At 44.6% G+C, this 24,284-nt stretch overlaps 1 protein-coding gene across 3 annotated transcripts; it reads left to right on the forward strand.

Moving 5' to 3' along the window:
- Window positions 1-1,665: 1,665 nt before the first annotated feature.
- Window positions 1,666-24,012, forward strand: LOC140740170 (peroxiredoxin-like 2A). 3 transcript variants are annotated; one of them, XM_073069144.1, is made up of 6 exons: window positions 1,666-1,803; window positions 2,650-2,794; window positions 5,748-5,839; window positions 20,759-20,899; window positions 21,567-21,731; window positions 22,609-24,012. In XM_073069144.1, the coding sequence occupies exons 2-6, from the start codon at window positions 2,650-2,652 to the stop codon at window positions 22,720-22,722; spliced, it is 657 nt and encodes a 218-aa protein (XP_072925245.1). In that variant the 5' UTR covers window positions 1,666-1,803; the 3' UTR covers window positions 22,723-24,012. The 3 variants fall into 3 exon arrangements, with proteins under 3 accessions (XP_072925245.1, XP_072925246.1, XP_072925247.1); XM_073069145.1 differs by having other exon boundaries at window positions 2,666-2,794; XM_073069146.1 differs by having other exon boundaries at window positions 1,668-1,803; window positions 2,669-2,794.
- The last annotated feature ends 272 nt before the right edge of the window (window positions 24,013-24,284 follow it).

Below are 24,284 nucleotides of genomic sequence, written 5' to 3' on the forward strand. Positions count from 1 at the left end.
ACACGTCTTCGTGGAGACCCTAAAACACGGGCCACTCGGCGAGTTGTAAGAACGAGAACCCACTGTCCATGAAGAACGTAGTTTGAGTACAACTGTAGATCATGGACTCCGGCAGCAACCCTGCTACCTTGAAAAAGGGAAAGAAAAAGACATGCGAACAGGAAATGACGAAGGGCATTGATCGCGTGAATAGCCAGAGACTTTTTCCCAGGGCTGAAATGGTTAACACAAGGGGACATCATTTTAAGGTGCTTGGAAGTAGGTGCAAGGGGGGTTGTCAGAGGTAAGGTTTTCACACAGAGAGGTGGGTGTGTGGAATGCACTGCCAGCGACGGTGGTCGAGTTGGATACAATAGGGTCTTTTAAGAGACTCTTAGATATATGGAGCTTAAAAAAATAGAGGGCTATGCGGTAGGGTAATTCAAGGCAGTTTCTAGTCCAGTCCAGCCTGGACAACAATTTGGGCCGAAGGGCCTATGATTTCTATGATTCTATAAGATTAGGGATGTCCATTCAGAAATCTGATGGTGGAGGCAAAGAAGCTGTTCTCATTCAAATACTCTATGTAATTAGAACCAACATGTACAATGACTTCTTGCTGCTCACCCTCCCCTTGAGAATATTCTGAGCTCTGAGGCATCTTGGATCCTGGAACCAGACAGGCTTGGGTTCCCATGTGAGACCACAGAACCTCCTGCTTGTCTCTGTGACTTTTGAGTCCCCTGTCATTAAAGACCTGTCTGGATTCATCCTTCCACACTGTGCCTCACAGCCAGTGGCAGTGCTGCTGCTGCTGCTCTTTCCTCATATGACATTAACCCAGCAGTATCGTGAACAGACTACCTATCATTGAGTGGAATGGCCACAGATGACTCCTGACCTCTCGGTCTACCCTCGCTCTTCCTGGAGGTCACCCACTATGAACCACATCCCTAAAGCCCTCATCTCTGCTGCTCCTGACATCTGGGTGGTCTTCAGTAAGTCCAGCATCAGTTCCCCGACCCAGTCCATCAGGAGCTGGAGCTGGGTATTCTGTAGATGTCAGTGCTACTGTGGGTACTTACAACATCCTGCGGGAGGAGTGTGCCGCAAATATTCCTGCAGCAATTTATTTTGCCTTTGGACAAAGACCCTTATGGGACGCTCATTCCGTGGTGATTGGGCTACTTGGGTTCAGAACTGGTTTAATCACAGAAGACAGATTGTAGTGAACAATGGGACGGACGTGCACATGCATCTTGCTGACATGTTTTGAGGAGACGACGATGTTGGATACCGAGTCAACACGATGTTCAAATCAACAGCAGCCTGACCTGCGAGTTCGGCGTGGACTGATTCGCCACTCCGACCTTCAGCCGCAATCGGCTAACGGCCTGGTCAACATGCCGGCCGCCATTGGCTAATGGACACGAAGCTCCTGCCTCGGATAGGGAGATAAGCTGCCGGTCCTCGCCGGTTATATTATCTATGGGTCGTAGTCCAGCTTCTCCGCCTGGCGGCAGCAATTGATTACCTAACAGAGTACAGCCTCGCCTCCCCGTCCGACTGCTGCGATTGGCTACCGGTCCGGAAAATAGTTCCGCCTCTGCAAACCTCGGCCACGATTGGTTACGTTAGATGGTTCCCCCTATACGCCCGCCACCTTGATTGGCTGGAGCTCACCTCTCAGTCTGACCCCCCACCCCGTGACTGCCCACCCGGCATTTGGCTGCTGGCTTCGAACCATGTTTTGCTTCTCCGTCAGTTCGCTATGAGCTGAGTTGTGGTCTTCAGCCCAGTTACCAGCGGGTTGACAACCATCAGGTTCGAAGGAAAGGAGCTGGGTTGGGTTGTGAGCAAGGAGACGGGAGAGAGGAGGGAATACTGTGTGTGTATTAGAGAGAGAGAGAGAGAGAGATTAAAAACAGAAGGGGGGGGGGGAGAGAGAAGATTGGTATGGTAATTAGAATTGTTTTTTATTTGTCGCATGTACCAGAAAAAAAGGTCTGGCGTTTTTTCAAGGACATCAAAACTGTGTAATGTGGTAGTAGAAGGTAAACGAGTAAGAGAGGGCAGAATGAGATGCAATATCTACACAGAAAGTGCGGTAGAGAATAACATGCAAGACCATACCGCGTTAGATCAGCAAATCATGGGAATTTATTAAAACATTATCTATAACAGAAATTGAGCCAAGTGCTAGAGTCGGAAAAGAGAAGAAGTTGGGAGAGTGAGGTGGGGACGAGCGGGGGGGAGGAGGAGGTGCAGGGTGGAGGAGGGAGGAGGATGGGCGAGCGGGTGCAGGGAGGAGGAGGGACGGGAGGGAGGAGAGGGCGAGCGGGTGGAGGAGGGGGATGTGGTATAACGTGGAAGGCAGAAGGAAGACGATAGTGAGTGGAGTGAGTTCAGATCGAGGGGATTGGGGTGTGAGGCACAGGAGGTAAGGCGTGAGGGGGAGAAGGGGCGGGGGGATGGAGGGTAAGAGGACATGGGGGCGTTTGTGGAAGGCAGTTTGAATGACAGGCAATCAGGAGGGAGTCAGGTGCAATGAATGTTGCATTGTTGGGAGAAGACAGGTGGTATAGAATTAATGGTGAGGGGGTTGGTGAGAAGGTTATAATTTTGTATTATACTTTACTGTTTATATCCTCAAATAACATTGATTTAAAGATGGCTCTGTGGACAGTAGGCATTGGTGCCCTGGGAGCTGCAATCGGTGGTATTTTGTTGGCGAACACTAACGTCCTGATGTCCAAGCCAGAGTCTGCATCACTGTCCTATTTGTCAGCGGCTGACCTGAGGACTCTGGATCAAGGCAAGTGTAATATTCACCACACACTGTAGTCTTTCTCATTTCCATTCCCATTGTGGTTCTCCACACATGGTCTCCCAGCGATTGGATTGTACCTCCAAATTTAAAGGCAGCTTCTCTGTCTGTTATACGACTATTGAAAGGTTCCCTTGTTTGATGGACTCTTGACCTCACAATCTACCTCATTGTGACCTTGCACCTGTGTTTGTTGTACTGTTCTTTCCCTGTAACTGTAATACTGTTCCTCATTGACTTTCCCTTGTACCATCTCAATATACTGATGTGATGAATGATGTAGTGGACAGCATACAATGCAAAATTTGTCACTGTACCTCAGAATATGAAACACAAAACCGATTTTTAAAATTACCAATTTATCCTTGAGCAGTCCTACCCTATCCTTAGTTACAAGTTTGGTCTTTACAGATGTGTAGGATGTCTTGGGATTCACTTTAATCCTTGCCAAGGATGTTTCATGGGCCCTTTTTGTCTCATCCTGCATTCCCCTCTGGTTCCTTCACCTACCTTGTGCACCCTATTCAATCCCAGTTTCCAAAGCTTTGCAGATGCTTCCTCCTTAACTAAATTAACTCCGCCTTTCATCATTCAAGGTTTTCAAACCTTGCTATCATTGTCCTCCTTCCTCATTGGAGTAAACTGGTCCTGAACACTTTGCAGCTGGACTATAAACCGCCTCCACATGTCCTACTTTCTACAAGATTTACTCTTATTCATGGCTGTCTTAAAGCTTAAGGAGTCCTGATCATTGTTTCCTAAGTGTTCACCCACTGAAAGACCGGTCACCTGGCCAGGCTGCTTTCCTCACTAGTTGAACTATCCATATACAGCTTCTAGGAACTTCTTGGACACAGCTAACAAATACTGCCCCATCCAAACCTTTTGCATTAACCGGTCTACATTGAGGAAGTCAAAGCCACAATAACTGTTGATTTTGTTCCTTGAGGCAAATCTCAAGGTTGTATAATTTATATATTCTTCGATAATAAATGTATTTTGAATCTTGCTCCTCGGTGTCCTGTGGCTATTTGCCGATCTATAATATAAACCCATCAAGAGAGATGGTGCTTTTTTTACTTTGAGTTCTACCTACATTGACTCAGTTGATTAGCCCTGAGTTTTTCCCCCTCCAAGTTCAGCTGTGGTACTGTCCCTCAGTAATAATGCAACCCCTCACTGTCTCTTCTAAAACATTGAATATCTCAGCAGCCAGTCCTGCTCCCCCCTCAACTAGTTCTCTATAACTGCTAAAATGTCATAATTCCATGTACTGATCCATGCTCTGTTCATGAACATAGACATAGCAGTAGAAGTGGGCAATTTGTTCTTTATACTTGTATTGAAATAAACACCTCAGTCTCTGTCATGTTGTTTATATCCCCTAGTCTTGTCTGTCTGACTTTATAATATCACTGCTCATGACATATGACTTAGCTTCAATCCATCTGTAACCTGGTGCCCTGGTTCCCATCTCCGACCTTTAAACTTTCTCAGGCAGCAGCAGCAAACCTCCCTATCAGGATAGTAATTCTGTTGGAGTTTTAAGGTATAATCCATCCACCTATTACAGATCAGCCCTGCCCTGAAAGGTTCTGTGATCTAGAAACCTGAAACCCTACCCCTAGCCCACCTGTTTCTCATCTGTTCTTTCTATTTCTGCCCTCACTAGCATGTGGCACTGGTAGCAATCCAGAGATTCTACTCTTTAATCTCTTTCATGATTCCCTATGTTCACTGGAGGTCAGCAATATAAACTAAATATTTGAGACACTCTCTAGTCAAGGGGTTTTGTTTCAGTGCTGGAGACTCTCTGTAGTCAGGAGCGTGCATCAATGCTGGAGGAACCCCATATTCAGGGAGCACGCGTTGGTGCTGGAGGTACCCCTGCAGTTGGGCATCGTGCATCAAAAGCGAAAGGTTTCAAGCCTGAAACTCCCAACAGAATTTTACAAAGAGGAAACAGTGTAGTTTTCACTCCCTCTTTCTCTGTGGGGAAGACTTTTCCTCGTCTCCCCACAATGCTTTATATGTTAAATCTAGGCCTCCTTGGTTGTAACCCCTCTGTTAAGAGAATTTGATGCTTCCTGCTGCGTGTTACACAATATTGATGGCGGAGTGGACTGTGAAGGCTGTTTAAGATTACAAAAGGAGCTGGATCGACTGAAAAATCGGTGAAGTAATTGGAAATGGAATTTAATTCCAACAAATGTGAACGCGTGCTTCGGGAAGCTAGAGCAGGGCAGGTGTACACAGTAGCAGAGCTCTCAAGAGTGTTGTGGAACAGAGAGACCTCGGGGTACGAGTACATAGATCCCTGAAAGTGTCAACACAGGAAGACATGGTAGTGTGGGAGGCACGTGGCATGCTTGTCTTCAACAACTGAGGCACTGCATAGAAGGATTGGGACAACTTGTTACAAATGGGCGAAACCTTGGTCAGGCTGCAGCTAGAGGTCTGGTCAACACTACAAGAAAAATGTGATGAAGCTAAAGAGGACACAGAAAAGATTCAGAAAAGAGGTTGCCTGGATTAGTGGGCTTGAGTTATAAGGAGGGAGATTGGATACACTGAAGGCACAAGATACTGCAGATGCTAGAATCTGGAGCAACAAAGAATGTGATGGGAGAATTCAGTGGGTGGAGTCACATCGGTGAGAGGAAAGACATTGTCATTTCTTGTCAAAACCCTACAGAACGGGAGTAGGTTTTTGACCCCAACCATCATCTATTTCTTTCCTCCCGCAGATGCTGCTCGACCTGCTGAGTTCCTCCAGCAGGTTGTTTGTTGAGTAGGCTGTTTTCTATTCAGGTCACGAGCAGCCCTCGGGGATGAAACTTGTCCCAACCCAGGAATTCCCTGCATTGTGTTATTCATCAACTTCCTTTAAAGATCTCTGCCTCTCATTCAATAATTTAATCGCCGTTTATATTGTTTACAGAGGGGCGTACATTTAAAGCAAGTGATCTGTGGCAGCACAATGGAGCAGTAATCATGGCAGTTCGAAGACCAGGATGATCTTTGTGCCGGGAGGTATGAAGCGATTTCTTTTTATAAGTGAACTCTGTTTAATTAAGGACCCAACTGGTCCTTGCTGATCAAGATTTATGTCGAAATGCTGGAGGTACTCAGCGGGTCAGAGCATCTGTGGATATGAATGAGGAGTGGATGTTTCGGGACAAGACCCTCCTTCACGGCCAATTGGCCCTGACTGTCTGTCCTGCCATCCTTAAGCACTGAACTAAACTGTTGTCACCAATCTTCACAGACTTGTTCAATCACTATTTTAAGCTATGCAGTGGTATAGAACATAGAGCAATACAGTACAGGAACAGGCCCTTCAGCCCACAATGTTGTGCAATGAAACCGGTTCAATTAGTAATCAACTGTCCAACTAAACTAATCCCCTCTACAGTGTCCATATCCTTCCATTTCCCTGATATTTCTGTGCCTATCTAAACATTTCTTAAAAGTCTCTAATGTTTCTGCCTCCAGGACAAAGAGGGAGGCTGGAAAAACCGTTGTGAGGACTACACACTCTACAAACTGCCTTTTCCAGAGCCACCCTTCTGCACCTGAACTCCTGCAGTTTGCAGTCTCACAGAACAATGGTGGATCTGGCGCTGGAAAGGGTCTTGTGGATTTTGCAGTTTATGCTCAGTAGGAATGTGGTAGATATTGGAAGTCACTCTTCTGCCTACCTCCTGGGCTTTTCCAGCCTCTACCACTGCAATATTTTTTTTTCAGGCTCTATACAAGTTCTGACCCGGTTATTTCTACCTACTGCTTTTATAAACCTTGCCTCTATGCAACAATTGCTGTTCAACAGTGGTCTCTCAGCTCAGATTTCACATGAAAATGGGGCAAGCAGCTATTAACTAATTCATTTCTAAAGAGCTGAACCACTTTGCTTTTGCTGGAGGTGTGGTTGGACAACCTCTAATTGGTGTGGGTGGCCCAAGGCCCATCACAACACCAACTTCCTGGCAGCGAGTTCATTAAGATGACGCCTCTCTTTCCCTTTGTTGAGCTCTGTTTAAATGAAACTACAGCACTAGCTCCAAGAACAGTTATTATCCCTCCACCATCAGGCTCTTGAACCAATAGACAATAGGTGCAGAAGTAGACCATTCGGCCCTTTGATCCTGCACCATCATTTTGAGATCATGGCTGATCATCTACTATCAATACCTGGTTCCTGCCTTGTCCCCATATCCCTTGATTCCCCTATCCATAAGTTACCTATCTAGCTCCTTCTTGAAAGCATCCAGAGAATTGGCCTCCACTGCCTTCCGAGGCAGTGCATTCCAGACCCCCACAACTCTCTGGGAGAAGAAGTTTTTCCTTAACTCTGTCCTAAATGACCTACCCCTTATTCTCAAACCATGCCCTCTGGTACTGGACTCTCCCAGCATCTGGAACATATTTCCTGCCTCTATCTTGTCCAATCCCTTAATAATCTTATATGTTTCAATCAGATCCCCTCTCAATCTCCTTAATTCCAGCGTGTTCAAGCCCAGTCTCTCTAACCTCTCTGCATAAGACAGTCCAGACATCCCAAGAATTAACCTCGTGAATCTACGCTGCACTTCCTCTATAGCCAGGATGTCCATCCTTAACCCTGGAGACCAAAACTGTACACAATACTCCAGGTGTGGTCTCACCAGGGCTCTGTACAAATGCAAGAGGATTTCCAGAGGGGAAAACTTCACTTGCCCCAATGAGAAACGTTCCCACACTCTATTGTCTCATTTTCAAGTAGTCGTCATCTCTTGTTCATGATATTTATGCTTTTTTTTATTCATTATTATGTTGCTTTTTTTCTTTTTGTATTTGTAGTTTATTGTCTTTAGCACATTGGTTGTTTACCCACGCTGATTCCATTGTAACACACACAAAATGCTGGAGTGACTCAGCAGGTCAGGCAGCGTGGAAAAGAGTGAACAGTCGTCGTTTCAGGCTGAGATCCTTCTTCAGGACTAAAGTGATGTATTGGTTTCTTTGTATTTATTGAGAATGCCTGCAAGAAAATGGATCTCTGGCTTGTCTATGGTGACATTGTACTTTGATAATAAGTTAAGTTTGAACTTTGAACTTCCACCCGTGTACACCAAGTAGAGATATAAACCAGCTTTGGAAATGATTTTATTTTTTAATTTTGGCAGTACAGCAAGGAGTAGGCCCTTCCAGCCCTTTGAGCCATACTGCCCAAGGACCCAGGCATTCCACGGGAGGACATACAGAGATTCCTTCCAGAATGGTGCCAGAATTGAACTTCGAACTCCAGATCACTTCGAGCTGTGACAGCATTGCGCTAACCTCTACACTGCTGCGGCACCCACGGGTCTAGAGGAGTTAATTCTTCAGGAAAGGTAGCACAGAATGGGTTTAGCTTTCATCTGTTGTAGAAAAAGGGTAATAAGAGATTTCCTTTTATTATGTGCGCTAGCAGCCAGATCAACAAACAAACTGTCTTGAGAACTTCCCCTCCATCAAAGAAGCCAGTGTTCAGCCGACTTAATTCAGTTCACATGATTCTAAAAAATGACTGAGCATGCTGGATACAATAAACACCACTTCCCAGCAGTAGTGCTGAAGGTCTGTGTTCCACAATTATCTATGCCCCTCAGGAAACAGTTCTGGTAGAGCAACAACCTTGAGATATGTCCAACATTGTGCAAAATTCCAAAATATGTCCTGTTTACAAATAGCCCGACAAACCTATTATGACTAATTACGTATAGAAATGCTTTACTTCCTGAGAAGTCTGTGGGCTCAGCACTTCACCAATCACCTTGACAAATTTCTGTATGCAGAAGGGAGGGACTGAACTCATTTCGAAGTTCAAAGTAAAGTTTATGATCAGAGTCCGTGCATGTCTCCATGTGCAACCCTAAGATTCATTTTCCTGCGGGAATACTCAGTAAACCTATAGATTAGTAACTATAGACAGGATCAATGAAAGAATACATAAGACAACAAACTGAGCATACTCACCAACTGCATCTCAGTGTGGTATGGCAATTGTCCCATATCGGACTGCAAAGCACTCCAGCGGGTGGTGAAAAGTGCCCAGTGAACTATCAGCACCCAATTGCCCACCATTGAGAACATCTACCATAAATGCTGCCTGGGCAGGGCAAAAGCATGATTAAGGATGCATCTCACCCTAACCATGGACTTTCTACTCTCCTCCCATCCGATCGGCGCTACAGGAGCCTCCGCTCCTGCACCAGTAGGCACAGGAAGAGCTTCTTCCCTGAGGCTGTGACCCTGCTAAACCTCACATCACAGCGCTAAGCAGTATTGCACCCATATTGTACTGTCTCAGTACTTTTATATTTGTCTGCTGTAGCACTTACTTTTTATTCGCAGTTATTTTGTAAATAACATTGTTCTTTGCATTTCATTGGCTTTGTATCTGTACTTGGCACAATGACAATAAAGTTGAGTCTAATCTAAAATACAAATATAAATAAATAGCAATAAATAACAAAAGCATGAAATAACAAGATAAAGAATCCTTAAAGTGGGTTTGCTTGTGGGAGCATCTCAATAGATGAGTGTAGTTATCCTCTTTTGATCAAGAACTTGATGGTTGAGGGTTAGTAACTGTTCTTGAACCTGGTGGTATGCGTCCTGAGGCTCTTGTACCTTCTGCCTGAAGGCAGCATCAAGGAAAAACGTACGCCCTGGGTGGTAAGGACCTTTGATAGATGCTGCTTTTCTACGATCGTGTTTCATGTGTGGGCAGATGGAACAAATCGGCAAATCGGTGAGAATGGAGTTCAAGATGTAAAGTTCGGGACCTGTCATCGGTGAGATCAGAGGGTCGGGTCTAGTGTTTTGCGATAGGTGAATCCTGGGGTCAGCACTGAAAATCAAAGTCTATGGGTCAATCAGAAGTTCAAAAGTTGAAACCCATTGTGACTCAGAGTCCCGAGTCTGTGAGTTCTCTGGTGAAATCAAAACCCAACGTCTGGGAGTTTGAGTCTACTGGAGGCCAAAGAGGCCGAAACCTGGTTGAAGGACTTGTACGTGCATGAGTGTGTTTGTGGGTGGGTGGGAGGTATGGCTTGTTTCGTTGTTTTTGTATTCTGAGTATCATGGGTATGCTATTTTGGCACCAGAATATGTGGCATCATCCTCAGGTGTATTGGTTATTATTGCAAATGAAGCATCTCACAGTGGCCACTTTGTTAGGCTCAGACCAAATATCAGAATTATCCTCGCTTTGGGCCCTAGAGGACTGGAAGGTGGTCAATTTTGCTCCTTTTTTCAAGAAAGGAAATGGGGATAATATAGAGAGCCTTACATCAGTGGTAAGGAAGCTTTCAGAGAGAATTCTTAGGGAGGAGAAGAGGAGCATAGTAGAGATAGGGGATTCCAAAATTAGAGGAGCAGAAAGCAGATTCTGTGGACATAAGAGACACCTGGATGGTATGTTGCCTTCCAGGTGCCAGGGTCAGAGATGTTTTGGATCGGATCCATGGTCTTCTAAAGGAGGAGGGTGAACAACAGGAAGACCAGTACCAGCAACATGGGTAGGAAAAGGCAGAAGGTCCAAAGGGGAGTTGGGCAGAAAACAGAAAAGCAGGACCTCCAAGGTAGTCATTTTTGGATTGCTGCCTGTGGCACATGACGGTGAGGATAAGAATAGTATGATTTGGCAAATGCGTACGTGGCTGAAGAATTGGTGCAGGGGGGCAGGGTTTCAGATTTCTGGATATGTGGAATTTCTTCTGGGAAGAAGTACAAAAAGGGCGGGTTACACCTGAACCTAAGGGGGACCAATATGCTTGTGGACAGGTTTGCTAGAGCTGTGGAAAGGGTTTAAACTAATTTGGCAGGGGGATGGGATCTGGAGTGATAGAGCTGAGGATGGGGGAGTGTGTTGTGATACTGTGGGGAAGGCAGATGATAGGGCAAAATTATAGTCGGTGTGATGAGTTAAAGAGTGACAAGGTTCCAAAATTAAAAAGGTTGATGAATACGGGACAGAAGGTGTTGTATTCGAGTGCACACAGTATACAGAATAAAGTAGATGATCTTGTAGTGCAGTTCAAGATTGGCAGGTATGATATGGGAATTTCGGTGTCATGGCTGAAAGAAGATCATAGTTGGGAGCTTAAAATTCAAGGATACACACTGTATGGAAAGGACAAGCAGGTAGGCAGGGGAGGTGGGGTGGCATTGTTCATAAAAAAAAATGTAATCAAATCCTTAAAAAGAGTGCTGGAAAATGTAAATACTTGTGGTAGAGTTAAGAAACTGCAAAGGTAAAAAGACCCTGATGGGAGTTGCACACCACCATCTGAAAAGTAACCAGATGTGGGTTACAAATTACAAAGGGAGATAGAAAATGCATGTCAAAAGGGCAATGTTGCAATAATCACTGGGGATTTCAATATGCAGGTAGATTGGGAAAATCAGCTTGGTGCTGGGTCCACCTAGTGGGTTGGCAATTCTCGATTGACTGTTATGTAATGATACAGATTTGATTACGGAGCTTGCGGTAAAGGAACCCCTAGGAGATTTGTCATAGAATTCACCCTGCAGCTTGAGGAGAAGCAAAAAGCAGATGTATTGATCCTTTTACTTCATTGTAAGAATTATAGAGGCATGAGACGAGAGTTGGCCGTGGTTGATTGGAAGGGGATGCGAGCAGAAATGACAGAATAGCAATGGCTGGTGATTAGAGGGGAAATTCAAATGCAGAAAAGATGCATCACAAAAATGAAGAATATTCTAAAGGGAGGATGAGACAACTGTGGCTGACAAGGGAAGACAAGGACAGCATGAAAGCAAAAGCTAGGGTGTATAATATTACCAAAAGTAATGGGAAGCTAGAGTATCACGAAACCTTCAAAAACCAACAGAAGGCAAATAAAAAAACCTTAGAGAGAATAGATGAAATATGAAGGTAAGCTAGCCAATAATATAGAATTTGTTAAAAAGTTTTTCAGATATTTAAAGAGTAAAAACAAGATGTGTAGCTATCAGACTACTAGAAAATGGTGCTGGAGAGATTGTAATGGGGGGCAGAGAAATGGCAGATGAGCTTAAGTATTTTTCATCAGTCTTCACTGTGAAGACATGAGCAGAATGCCAGAAATGTAACTGTGTCAGGGGTCAAAAGTGAGTGTCGTTGCCTTTACTAAGTGAAGGTGCCTGGGCAGCTGAAAAAATAGGTACGTCACCTGGACTACACCCCGGGCTTCTGAAAAAGGTGGCTGAAGTGGTTGTGGAGGCATTAGTAATGATCTTTCAAGAATCAGTACATTTTGGAATGGTTCTGGAGAACTGGAAAATTGCAAATGTCACTCCACTGTTTAAGGGAGTGAGGCAGAAGACAGGAAATTATAGACCAATTAGCCTAACTTCAGAGGTGGGCAAGATTTTGAAGTTCATTATTAAGAATGTGATTTTAGAGGACCTGGAGGCACATGAAAAAAATAGGCTGTAGTCAGCATATCTTCCTTAAGAGATAATATTGCCTGACAAATCTGTTGGAATTCTAGGAAATGGGCAAGACAGACAAAGGAGAATCAACAGATGCCGTTTATTTGGATTTTCAGAAGGCCTTTGACATTGTGTTGCACATGAGGCTGCTTAACATAAGAGCCCATGATATTACAGGAAAGGTACTAGCACAGATAGAAGATTGCCTGACTGGCAGGAGGCAGAAAGTGGGAATAAAGGGGGTCTTTTCTGGTTGGCGACTGTTGACTAGTGGTGTGCTGCACGGGTCAGTGTTGGGACTGCTTCTTTTCCTGTCAATGATTTGGATGAAGGAATTCATGGCTTTGTGCACAAGTTTGTGGATTTTACGAATTTGGGTGGAAAGGCAGATAGTGTTGAAGCAGGGTGTCTGTAAAAGTTCTTGGACAGATTGGGGGAATGGGTAAAGAAGTAGGGAATGGAATATCATGTAAGGAAATGCATGGTCATGCACTTTGGCAAAAGGAATAAAGGCAAGGACTATTTTCTAAATGAGAAAGTATAAAACTGAGGTGCAAAGGGACCTGAGAGTCCTCGTGCAGAATTCTCTAAAGGATAATTTGCAGTTTCAATTAGTGGTAAGGAAGGTAAATGCAATGTTAGTACTCATTTCAAGAGGACTAGAATACAAAAGCAAGGATGTAGTGCTGAGGCTTTATAAAGCATTGGTTAAAGTGCACTTGAGTGCGTTTGGGCCCCTTATCTAAGAAAAAAAATGCTGGTATTGGTGAGGGTCCAAAGGAGATATGAGAATGTTTACAGGACTGAAATTGTTGACGTACGTGAAGCATTTGATAACTCTGGGGCTGTACTCACTGGAGCTGAAAAGAATCAGGGAGGGGATCTCATTGAAATATTGATAGGGCCAGATAGAGTGGATGTGGAGAGCGTGTTTCCTATAGTGGTGGAGTCTAGGTCCGTTGCCACAGCCTCAGAATTGAGGGATGTGCATTTAAAGCAGTGGTTCCTGCTTATTGAATAGTCAGGCATCAAAGGTTACAGGGAAAAGGCAGGAAAATGGGATTGAGAGGGATAATAAATTGCCAAGATGGACTGACAGAGCAGGCATGGGGGGGAGGGGCTGAATGGCCTGATTCTGCTCCTTTGTCTTGATCTTATGCTCTAAAGTCACTGAAACATGAAGCACAATAACTTCAGGCCTTGCTGGCAGTCCACTCATCTACACTTCCTCCATTTCCCCACATTAGAGCCAATATCCCCGTACATCTTTCCTCTAAGTACTCATCCAAATGTCGTAACCTGCTTTGGCAGCTTGTGAGCAGGATGTTCACCGCCCTCTGTGTGAAAACATTTACCCTGTGCATCTCCTATTAAATTTCTCCACTCTCAGAAACCTGGCCTTGGAAGAAGATTCTGACGACCCATGCCTCTGATAATTTTATAAACTTCTATATGGTTACCCCATCAGCCTGCTGGGTTCCACTGAAAATGAACTCTCTCCTTATAACTATAATCTTCCTTTCCATGTGATGTTCTGGTGAATTACTTCTGTACTTTCTCTTGCTACCTCATCATCTCTGTGGTCTGGCAATCAGAACTGTGTACAGTACCCTACGTTACAACCAAAGATTGGTACATCTGCATCATGATTAGTAATTGATGAAGGGAGATTTGTGGATGATGTCCACAGATTTTAGTAAAGCATTTGACAAGTTCCCAAATAAGAGGCAAATCCAGAATACTAAGATGAATGGGATCCACAGTCACTTGGCCGCTTAGATTCAGAGTTCTTGTGCCTCTGGAACGTACAGGGTTTGATGGGGCATTTGGCAGCAATCCGTACTGGGACCTCTGCCTTTTGAGATATAAAAAGCAACTTGGGTGAAGTGGGAGATGGGTGGGTTAAATAAGTTTGCAACCAATACAGTGGTTGGTGGTGTTGCAAAGAGCATAGATGATTGCTAAAGAATAGAGCGGAATATAGATCAGTTGGAGATACGAATTTAATCCAGCCAAATGAGAGGCATTGAAATTTGCAAGAGTACAGTGTTAATGGCTAAACCCTTAACAGTGTTGATGAGCGGAATGATCTTGGGGTCCAAGTTCACAGTTCCCTGATAGTGGCTGCGCCTTGATAGGGTGGTAAAGAGGGTGTATGGCATGTTTGCCTATATTAGCGGAGGCAGAGTTCAAGAGTCAGGAAAGACTTTCATAAAACTCTGGTAAGGCCACATATACTGTACAATATTGCACTGAATTCTGGTGATGTCATACAGTGTGAAGATCTTGGAGAGGGTGGAGAGGAGTTTTAACAAGATGCTGTCTAGATTAGAGGGGCATACGCTTATGAGGAGAGGTTGGACAAACTTGAGTGGTTTTTTCTTGAGCGTTGAAGATGGAGGGGGAAATCTGATAGAAGTTTGTAAAATTGTGTGAGGAATAGAGTAGATGTTTAGCATCCTTGTCCCAGGATTGAAATGTTGAATATTAGTAGGCATGTGTGTAAGCTGAAGGGCGGGGGAAGTACAAACCCCATTTCCAGAAAAGTTGGGATATTTTCCAAAATGCAATAAAAACAAAAATCTGTGATATGTTAATTCATGTGAACCTTTATTTAACTGACAAAAGTACAAAGAAAAGATTTTCAATAGTTTTACTGACCAACTTAATTGTATTTTGTAAATATACACAAATTTAGAATTTGATGGCTGCAACACACTCAACAAAAGTTGGGACAGAGTTAAAATAAGATTGAAAAGTGCACAGAATATTCAAGTAACACTGGCTTGGAAGACTCCACATTAAGCAGGCTAATTGGTAGCAGGTGAGGTATCATGACTGGGTATAAAAGTAGCATCCATCAAAGGCTCAGTCTTTGCAAGCAAGGATGGGTCGTGCCTCACCCCTTTGTGCCAAAATTTGTGAGAGAATTGTTAGTCAGTTCAAAAGGAACATTTCCCAACACAAGATTGCAGAGAATTTAGGTCTTTCAACATCTACAGTACATAATATTGTGAAAAGATTCGGAGAATTCAGAGACATCTCAGTGCGTAAAGGGCAAGGTCAGAAACCACTGTTGAATGCGCGTGATCTTCGAGCCCTCAGGCGGCACTGCCTAAGAAACCGTCATGCTGCTGTGACAATTATAGCCAGCTGGGCTCGGGAGTACTTCGGAAAACCATTGCCACTTAACACAGTCCATCGCTGCATCCAGAAATGCAACTTGAAACTGTATTACGCAAGGAGGAAGCCATACATCAACTCTATGCAGAAACGCCGGCGAGTTCTCTGGGCCCGAGCTCATCTCAGATGGACCGATAGACTGTGGAACCTTGTGCTGTGGTCAGATGAGTCCACCTTTCAGCTAGTTTTCAGAAAAAAACGGGCGTCGAGTTCTCCGTGCCAAAGATGAAAATGATCATTCTGATTGTTATCAGCGAAAGGTGCAAAAGCCAGCATCTGTGATGGTATGGGGGTGCATCAGTGCCCACGGCATGGGTGAGTTGCATGTATGTGACGGTACCATTGACTCTGAGGCGTATATTAGGATCTTAGAGAGACATATGTTGCCATCAAGGCGACATCTCTTCCCGGGACGTCAATGCTTATTTCAGCAGGACAATGCCAGACCACATTCTGTACGGGCTACAATAGCGTGGCTTTGTAGACACACAGTGCGTGTGCTTGACTGGCCTGCTGCCAGTCCAGATCTATCTCCTATTGAAAATGTATGGCACATCATGAAGAGGAGAATCAGACAACGGAGACCACGGACTGTTGAGCAGCTGAAGTCTTGTATCAAGCAAGAATGGACAAAATTTCCAATTGCAAATCTACTACAATTAGTATCCTCAGTTCCAAAACGATTAAAAAGTGTTATTAAAAGGAAAGGCGATGTAACACAATAGTAAACATGCCTCTGTCCCAATTTTTGAGTGTGTTGCAGCCATCAAATTCTAAATTTGTGTATATTTACAAAATACAATTAAGTTGGTCAGTCAAACTATTGAAAATCTTTTCTTTGTACTTTTGTCAGTTAAATAAAGGTTCACATGAATTAACATATCACAGATTTTTGTTTTTATTGCATTTTGGAAAATATCCCAACTTTTCTGGAAATGGGGTTTGCACAAAGGAGCTGTGTCAGGCAAGCTTTTGTTTACATTGAGAGTGAAAGAGAGCGAAGGAGACCTTCAGATAGAATATGAATGTGAGGAGAAGGGAGGGATGTGTCCAGTGAGTGGGCAAATGAGATTCAGTTAATTAGGAGTCAGGCTTCGTTTGATATGATATTGTGGGCTGTAAGACCTGTACAATATTGTACAGTGATCCCACTCAGGATCAAAAAAGTACTTATTAATCTATGCTTAGCACAATTTGCAATAAAGTGACTTTATAATAAAAATGGAGCACTTCCAACCTGTAAGTACTTTACCTCAAAGTTATTCTACCAGGTAATACCAAAAGAATACTTCCTCACATCCTCCTGTTTTCAAAATTTATAGCTGTCTCCTAGGCCCCCCCCCCCCCGAACCGATCAGAAATGGGGGCAATTTGTTTTCTTTGCCCCTAAGGGAACAACACCAGCTTCTCTAGCTGAAATCTTCTCATCACTGAAGCCATTCCTCTCTAGAATCTTAATATTTAGCTGAAAGCCAACAATGATTCAAAGGTGAGGTACAATGCAATCGCTGGGAGACCATGTGAGGCTGAACCACAATGGGAATGGAATTGAGAAGGACTACAATGCCTTGATCCAGTATCCTCAGGTCAGCCGCTGACAAATAGGACAGTGATGCAGACTTTGGCTTGGGCATCAGGATGTTAGTGTTAGTCAGCAATATACCATCAACTGCAGCTCCCAGGGCACCAATGCCTACCGGCATTTAAACAGCCATCTTTAAATCAACGTGACGTTTGAAGACATAACAACAGGAAAGTATAATAAATGCAATAAAATTATAATCACCTCACCAACCCGTCTCTCACTTTCTCTCTCCCTCTCCCTCATTATCTTTTCTACTCCACCTGTCTTCTCCCTACAACTCCACATCCATTGCCTGTGCCATCCGCTCACACACCACCCCCTTTCCCCCACTGTTCATCTCACATTGCCTCTAATGCCCCCTTAGAGGGTGTCTGTTCCCCCCCCCCCCCCCCACCACTCCAACGAACAGGGCAAGTTGCAGAATTCTGTCTGGGCCATTAGCTTCAAAGTAAGTACACAAAAAGAAAAGCTTGGTCTGCAGGTTGATATTCTAAATTGGAGAAAGGCCAATATTTATTGTATCAAAGAGCATCTGGCAAGTGTGGATTTGGGCAGGCTGTTTTCTGGCAAAGCATCACTTGCTAAGTGGGAGGCCTTCACAAGTTAAATTTAGAGTACAAAGCTTGTATGTGCATGTCAGAACAAAATATAAAGATAACAAGTTATGGAACATTTGCTTTCAAGACATACTGAGGCCCAAAGTAAGAGGAAAGAGAGACGTGTTGACAAGTGGGAACAAATGAGGTGCTTATGGACTACAAGAAATGCAAAAGAACACTTAAGAAGGAAATCAGGAGCGCTAAAGGAAGGTGAGGTTGCTCCAGCAGACCGGGTGAAGGAGAATCCCAAGGGATTCTACAGATATGTTAAGTCCAAAGGGATTGCAAGGTACAAAGTTGGTATCCTGGAAGATCAGAATGGCAATCTATGCCTGGAGCCAAAAGAGTAGGGGAGGATCTTAAAAGGATTTTTTTTTGCATCTGTATTATTCAGGAGACGAACACAGTCCATAGAAGTGAGGCAAAGCAACAGTGAGGTTATGGACCCTATACAGATTACAGAGGTGGAGGTGTGTGCTGTCTTCAGGCAATTTTGGATGGAGAAATCCGCAAGGTCTGACAAGGTGTTCCCTCTTGCCCTGTGGGAGGCAAGTGCAGAGATTGCAGGGGTTCTAGCTGAGATATTTAAACCATCCTTAGCGACAGGTGAGGTACTGGAGGATATCTAATTTTGTTCCGCTGTTTAAGGAGCGTTCTAAAAATAAACCAGGAGTTATAACTGGTGAGCCTGCCGTCAGTAGTGGGAAAGTTATTGGAAGGTATTCTAAGGGACTGACATGCAAGTATTTGTATAGACATGGACTGATTAGGGATTGTCAGCATGGCTCTGTGCATGGTAGGTTGTATCTAAGTCTTATAATGTGTTTTGAGGACAATACCAGGAAAGTTGAAGGCAAGGTAGTGGATGTTATCTATATGGACTTTAGCCAGGTGTTTGGCAAGGTCCTGCATGGGAGAATCGTTATGAAGGTCAGTCACTTGACATTCAAAAAAGGTAGTAACTTTTATAAATTACATTGGACATTGGCTTTGTGAGAGAAGCCAGAGAGTGGTAGTAGTTGGTTGCCTCTCTGACTGGAGGCCTGTGACGTGACTAATGGAGTGCAGCAGGGATCGGGGCTGAGTTCATTTGTGTTTATCATCCGGATCATTTATCATGGATGACAATGTGGTGAACTGGATCTGCGAATTTGTGGATGATACCAAGACTGGGGGTGCAGTGGACAATGAGGAAGACTATCAAAGCTCACAGCAGGATCTGGACCAACTGGAAAAATGGACTACAAAATGGCAGATGGAATTTAATATAGACAGATGCGAGGTGTTTCACTTTGTGTATGGCCTACCCTTCTTGGTCCTACCAGTGAAAGCTAGTGGTAGAACAAAGGGACGTGGGAATACAGATCCATAATTGATTGAAAGTGTAGATAGAGTCGTAAAGAAAGATTCTGTCACTTCTAGTCCATGTATTGATTACTGGAGATGGAACGTTATGTTGAAGATATAAATAAGGCTGAAAGAGTACAGAGAAATGTTATAAGCATATTGCCGGATCTGGAGGACCTGAATAATGAGGAAAGAGGGAGTGGGTTGGGACTTTATTCCTTGGAATGTAGAGGATTGATGGGAGACTTGATAGAGGTATACAGAATTATGAGGGATATAGATAGGGTATATATAAGCAGGCTTTTTCCACTGGGGTTGGGTTGGGCTGCAACAAGATGTCATGGATTAAGGGTGAAAAGTGAAAAGTTTGAAGGAAACACGAGGGAAAACCTCTTCACTCAGAGGGCCGTAAGAGTGTGGGGCGAGCTTGCAGCACAAGTGGTGCATACAAGCTTGATTTCAATCTTTCAGAGATGCTTGGATAGGCACGCAGGTGGTAGGGGCATGGAGGGCTATGGTCGGGGTGCAAGTCAACAGTAGACACTTCAAGTGGTTCTGCGTGGGCGAGATGGGCTGAAAGGCCGACTTCTGGGCTGTAATTTCAAATCTCAGCAATGTATTCTGGCTCCTCCCTTTCCACCCCAGAGCATTCCATTCAGACTCCCCTCCCACGTTCCAGACCTGAATCAGTGAACTCCCTTTCTTTAGGGAGGTGGCAGCAGCTGATGGAGTCTGCTAATTCTGGCTGTTTTCCACACAGAGACAAAGTGCTGGTAATACCCAGTAGGTGAGGCTGCATGTGGCAAGTCTCCATCGACCCTTACCAATTTTTATCTATGCACGATAGAAGACACCGTATCTGGATGCATACCAGCTTGGTGTGGCAACTACTCTGCCCGTGACTACAAGAAACTGCAGAGCTGTGGACACATCACAGGAACCAAGCTCCCCTCTATGGACTATACTTCTATACTTCTCTCTGCTCACTAAAGCAACCTCCATAATCAGCAACCCCACTTACCCACCCCAAACATTCTCTCTCCTTCCCTCTCCTGTCAGGTCGATGATACAAATAAAGGATTGAAGATGTGTCTCGGCCTGAAACGTCTACTGTTGTCCTGAAGAAGGGTCTCAGCCTGAAATGTCGACTGATGTACTCATTTCCATAGGTGCTGCCAAGCCCGCTGAGCTCCTCCACATTTTGTGTGTGTGTGTGTGTGTATTGGATTTCCAGCATTGGCAGAATCTCTTGTATAGATGTTACAAAACCCTGAAAGCTCGTAGCACCGGGCTCAAGGACAGCTTCTACCCCACTGTTGTCAGACTGTTGAGTGGACCTCTTTGTTAGAATATGGACTTTGACCTCACAATCTACCACGTTATCTTGCATTCTATTGATTATCTGGAGTGAACTTTATCTGCAGCTTTTACACTTTATTCTGCATTATTACTCTTCCCTTGTTCTACCTTAATGTCATGTATAATGATTAATCTGCTGGCAAGGAAAGCTCTTCACTGTGTCTTGATACATGAGACAATAATAAACTAAATACCAATGAACCGATGCTAATATCTGTGGCAAGAGTTAATGTTTTTTTTTCTTTTCCCACAGATGCAACCTGAGCTGCTCAGTATTTCCAGCATTTTCTAGTTTTATTTTGTCTCTATTTCTCAGTAGATAACTGGTACAATGCCCTCTGGGATGCACGTTCCCAGTCTCCTTTCAGTTTCCTTGATACCTCGTGCTGGTTTGACTTTTGTTGTATCTTCCTGCAGGAGGCTGCTGAGATCTCCTCCCTGAGGCCCCAGCTCGATGAGTTGGGTGTCACTCTTTATGCCGTCGTCAAAGAAAACCTCAAAACTGAATTGGAGGACTTCCAACCCTATTTCAAAGGAGAGATCTTTCTGGATGTCAATGTATGTACTGGGTGTCCGATTGTCGGGGAGTAAGGGGAACAGTTATCAGGTTAACAGTCACTCCCCACGAGAGGAATGGGGAGTGGAGAGTTGGACAATGGGAGCACAAATTGGAGTTTCATGTTGAGTGTTAGTGGTCTTTCTTGCATTTCCCTGGGACGCAGCTCAGCTCCCTCATTAACTGAGCTCAGAATTGCTTCGTGTCCCTGAGTTTGGGCCTTGGCGAAGCCTGGCTTCACAGATGCAGACTGCATGCAGCTGGAGTCAGTGATAGTGGGCTGCAAGGAAGTCCTAGCCTGAGTCAGTGGGGTGACCACTGGCTGCTCAGATGCAGCAGGGCAGAGAAGGCATTGGTTCTTCCCAAAGTTTCTTCCCTACTCTTGATTGAGAACATGGACTACCAGGCCAGCAGAGAGCTGGTGAGGTGAATGTGTTTCCAATGGCACCCCCACCCACATGACCATAACTACATGGCAGTGAACCAACCACCATATCCTTCCTCCCCACTTTCACATTTATCTGTCCTGAATGTCGCACTGCCCCCATCCCTATCCTCCCATTCCCACGTGTTCCCATCTACCACACTGCTGGGGCTCCCACCCTCACACTCCCCCCTACCCACCCCCCACACCCTGTACCCTCACTATAGACAATGCTCCATTTGCAGAAACACTTCTATGGTCCGAGGCAGAGGGTGCTGGGACTGATGGGACTCGTACGCCTGAGCGTCTGGAGGAGCCTTTTCCGAGCCTGGCGAAAGGGATTCACCGGGAACACCGATGGAGAAGGATTCATCCTGGGAGGAGTGTTCGTCATCGGACCTGGGGAGCAGGTAGGGGAGTGGCACAGAGAGGGAGGAGCAGGCAGAGGAGTGGGACAGAGCCGTACACATCTATTGAAGTTGGTCAAAGTTTTCGATGTTAGGCTGAATCTACACAAACTCCTCAGGATGTAGAGGTGCTTTCTTCATAATTGCCCTTCTGTGCTGTGCCCAGGACAGGTCCTCTGAATTTAAAGTTGCTGACCGTCTCCACCTCTGATTCTCGGACGAGGACTGGCCCATGGACCTCTGTTTTCCCTCTCCTGAAGTCAATAATCAATTCTTTGGTCTTGCTGACTTTGACTGGATGGTGTTGTTATGGCACCACTCAGCCAGATTTTCATTCATTGTCCCCCTATATGCTGATACGTCACCACCTTTGATTTGGTGTATGGCGGTGGTGTCATCGGCAAACCTGAATATGGATATGGAGCTGTGCTTAGCCTCACAGTTATAAGTCTAAAGTGAGTAGAGCAGGGGTCTAAGCTCACAGCCTTGTGGTGCATCTACGCTGATGCAGATCGTGGAGGAGAAGTTGGAAATCCAAACTGACTGGGGAGCGCAGCTGAAGAAATCGAGGATCCAATTGCACGAGGAGGTATTGAGGCCATGCTCTTGAAGCTTATTGATTTGTTTTGAGAGGATGATGGTATCAAGTGCCGAGCAGTAGCTGATGAAGAGCATCATGATGTCTCCATCTTTGCCAGGCCTGGCACGCCAGTGCAATTATGAAGAAAGTGCAGCAGCACCTCTACTTCCACAGGAGTTTGTGTAGATTCAGCCGGACATCTAAAACTTTGAGGGTGTGTAGGACAGAGGAAGCAGGAAATTATTTTGACAAAATGCTGCCCTGTGCTGGTGCTGAAGTGTTGGTATTTTGCCCACGCAGGGGGTCCTGTTGGAGCACCGAGAGAAGGAGTTTGGTGATCGTGTTGACATTCAGTCTCTGCTTGACGCTGTTGGAAAGATTAAACCTCAGAATGAAACGAAGTCAGAGTCCTAGACGATGGGAAAGGTCGACTGATGAGGGAATGGTCAGCACTAAACGGTGTTCAAATCTGAACTGACAGTACCCAACAGAGTAAACACAGTGCCCTGCGGTCTAAACGAGTATCTAACAATCTAAAGTGCATATCACCCAGCAATATTATCATGATATCAACAATCTAAATTCAGCACAAAGTACCCAGCAATTGAAACCCATCACACAGTAACCAAAAATTGAAATACAACCCTCAACAAACTAAACAAACGCTAAACAATTCACTCAGTACCCAATGATGTAAGTGCAACACTGTTCTGAACTATCTGGTGCCCAGCAATCTAGAAGCTATCATTTCCACTGGTGAGCTGACAGACCCTTGATCAGTTATCTACCCCCAAACATCGTTTGCCCCTCTGATTTGCAAGGACTCCTGGCTTTTGCTGTATTCATGACGGTCTGATGGTAAAAGTTTCTATCAGATCTGATGCTCACCAAGCCAAGTCAGGAGAGTCTGATGCTAAATGTTGTTGGTAAATCAACCGGAACAATAAAGGAAACATTGTCAAGTGGAAATTTGTAATTGAAGTCTCATTTTCCAATTTTCAAGCTCGATCATTAACATAATCTCGGTGTGTTTTCATAAAGCTGGATGAAGTCCTCGCTCTTCAGTCCAGCACCAGTTCTACTGTAAACTCTGTGTTGCTCTCTGCAGGAGATGGGCCAGGATTGTAGGTTTTTAGTTGGGCAGAGAGCTTGGATAGGTTGGGTTTGTTTTCCCTGGGGCTATGGAGGCTGAAGGGCTGACCTGAAAGAATTACATAAGATTAAAGGCAAAGAAGCTAGCTTCATTTTTTACCTCTACATCAAAACATACAGTGAAATACGGTGTTTACGTCAATGATCAGCACAGTTCGAGATGTGCCTGAGGCAGCCTGCAAGTGTCGCCTTGCTTTCTGCGCCAACGTAGCATTCCCACAAATTACTAACCCTAACCCTAGTATGGGAGGAAACCCACACAACCACGGGGAGAAGATACAAGCTCCTTACAAACACTGGCAGGAATTCAACTACGATCACTAGCACTGTAAGGCGTTACGCTAATCACTATGCTTCTGTGATTATGGGAGTCACAGATGAAATAACTAAACTATTTTTTCCACAGCAGGACTGTGGTGAACTACATATACCTGTCTGGACTGCTCCTCCCACAGACCCCTGTATAAAGGCGATTGAGGCCTGAGCCCGGCCTCATTATCCAGGATGTAGTGTTGTTCATTCTTCCAGTCAATAAAAGCTGATATCTCGCTTCTTACGTCTCAGAGTGAGTTATTGATGGTGCATCAAGGACTATGAAATAACAAAAGGCCATAGGTTTAAGGTGAGAGGAAGGAGCTTTAAAGAGGATCTTGAGGTTTTTTTTATGTAAGGCAGTTGATATCTGGAACGTGCACCAGAGGAGATGGTGGTGTCAGATCAAATGGCTGTTTAAGAGGCCTTCAACTGACGTGTAGATAGCAAAGGCATAGAAGGTCGTGGCCCTATTCTGGGCAAATGGGGATATTGTCAATGGACAAAAGTGG

The sequence above is a fragment of the Hemitrygon akajei genome, chromosome 16 (genome assembly GCF_048418815.1).
Source record: "Hemitrygon akajei chromosome 16, sHemAka1.3, whole genome shotgun sequence".
NCBI classification, from domain to species: Eukaryota; Metazoa; Chordata; class Chondrichthyes; order Myliobatiformes; family Dasyatidae; genus Hemitrygon; species Hemitrygon akajei.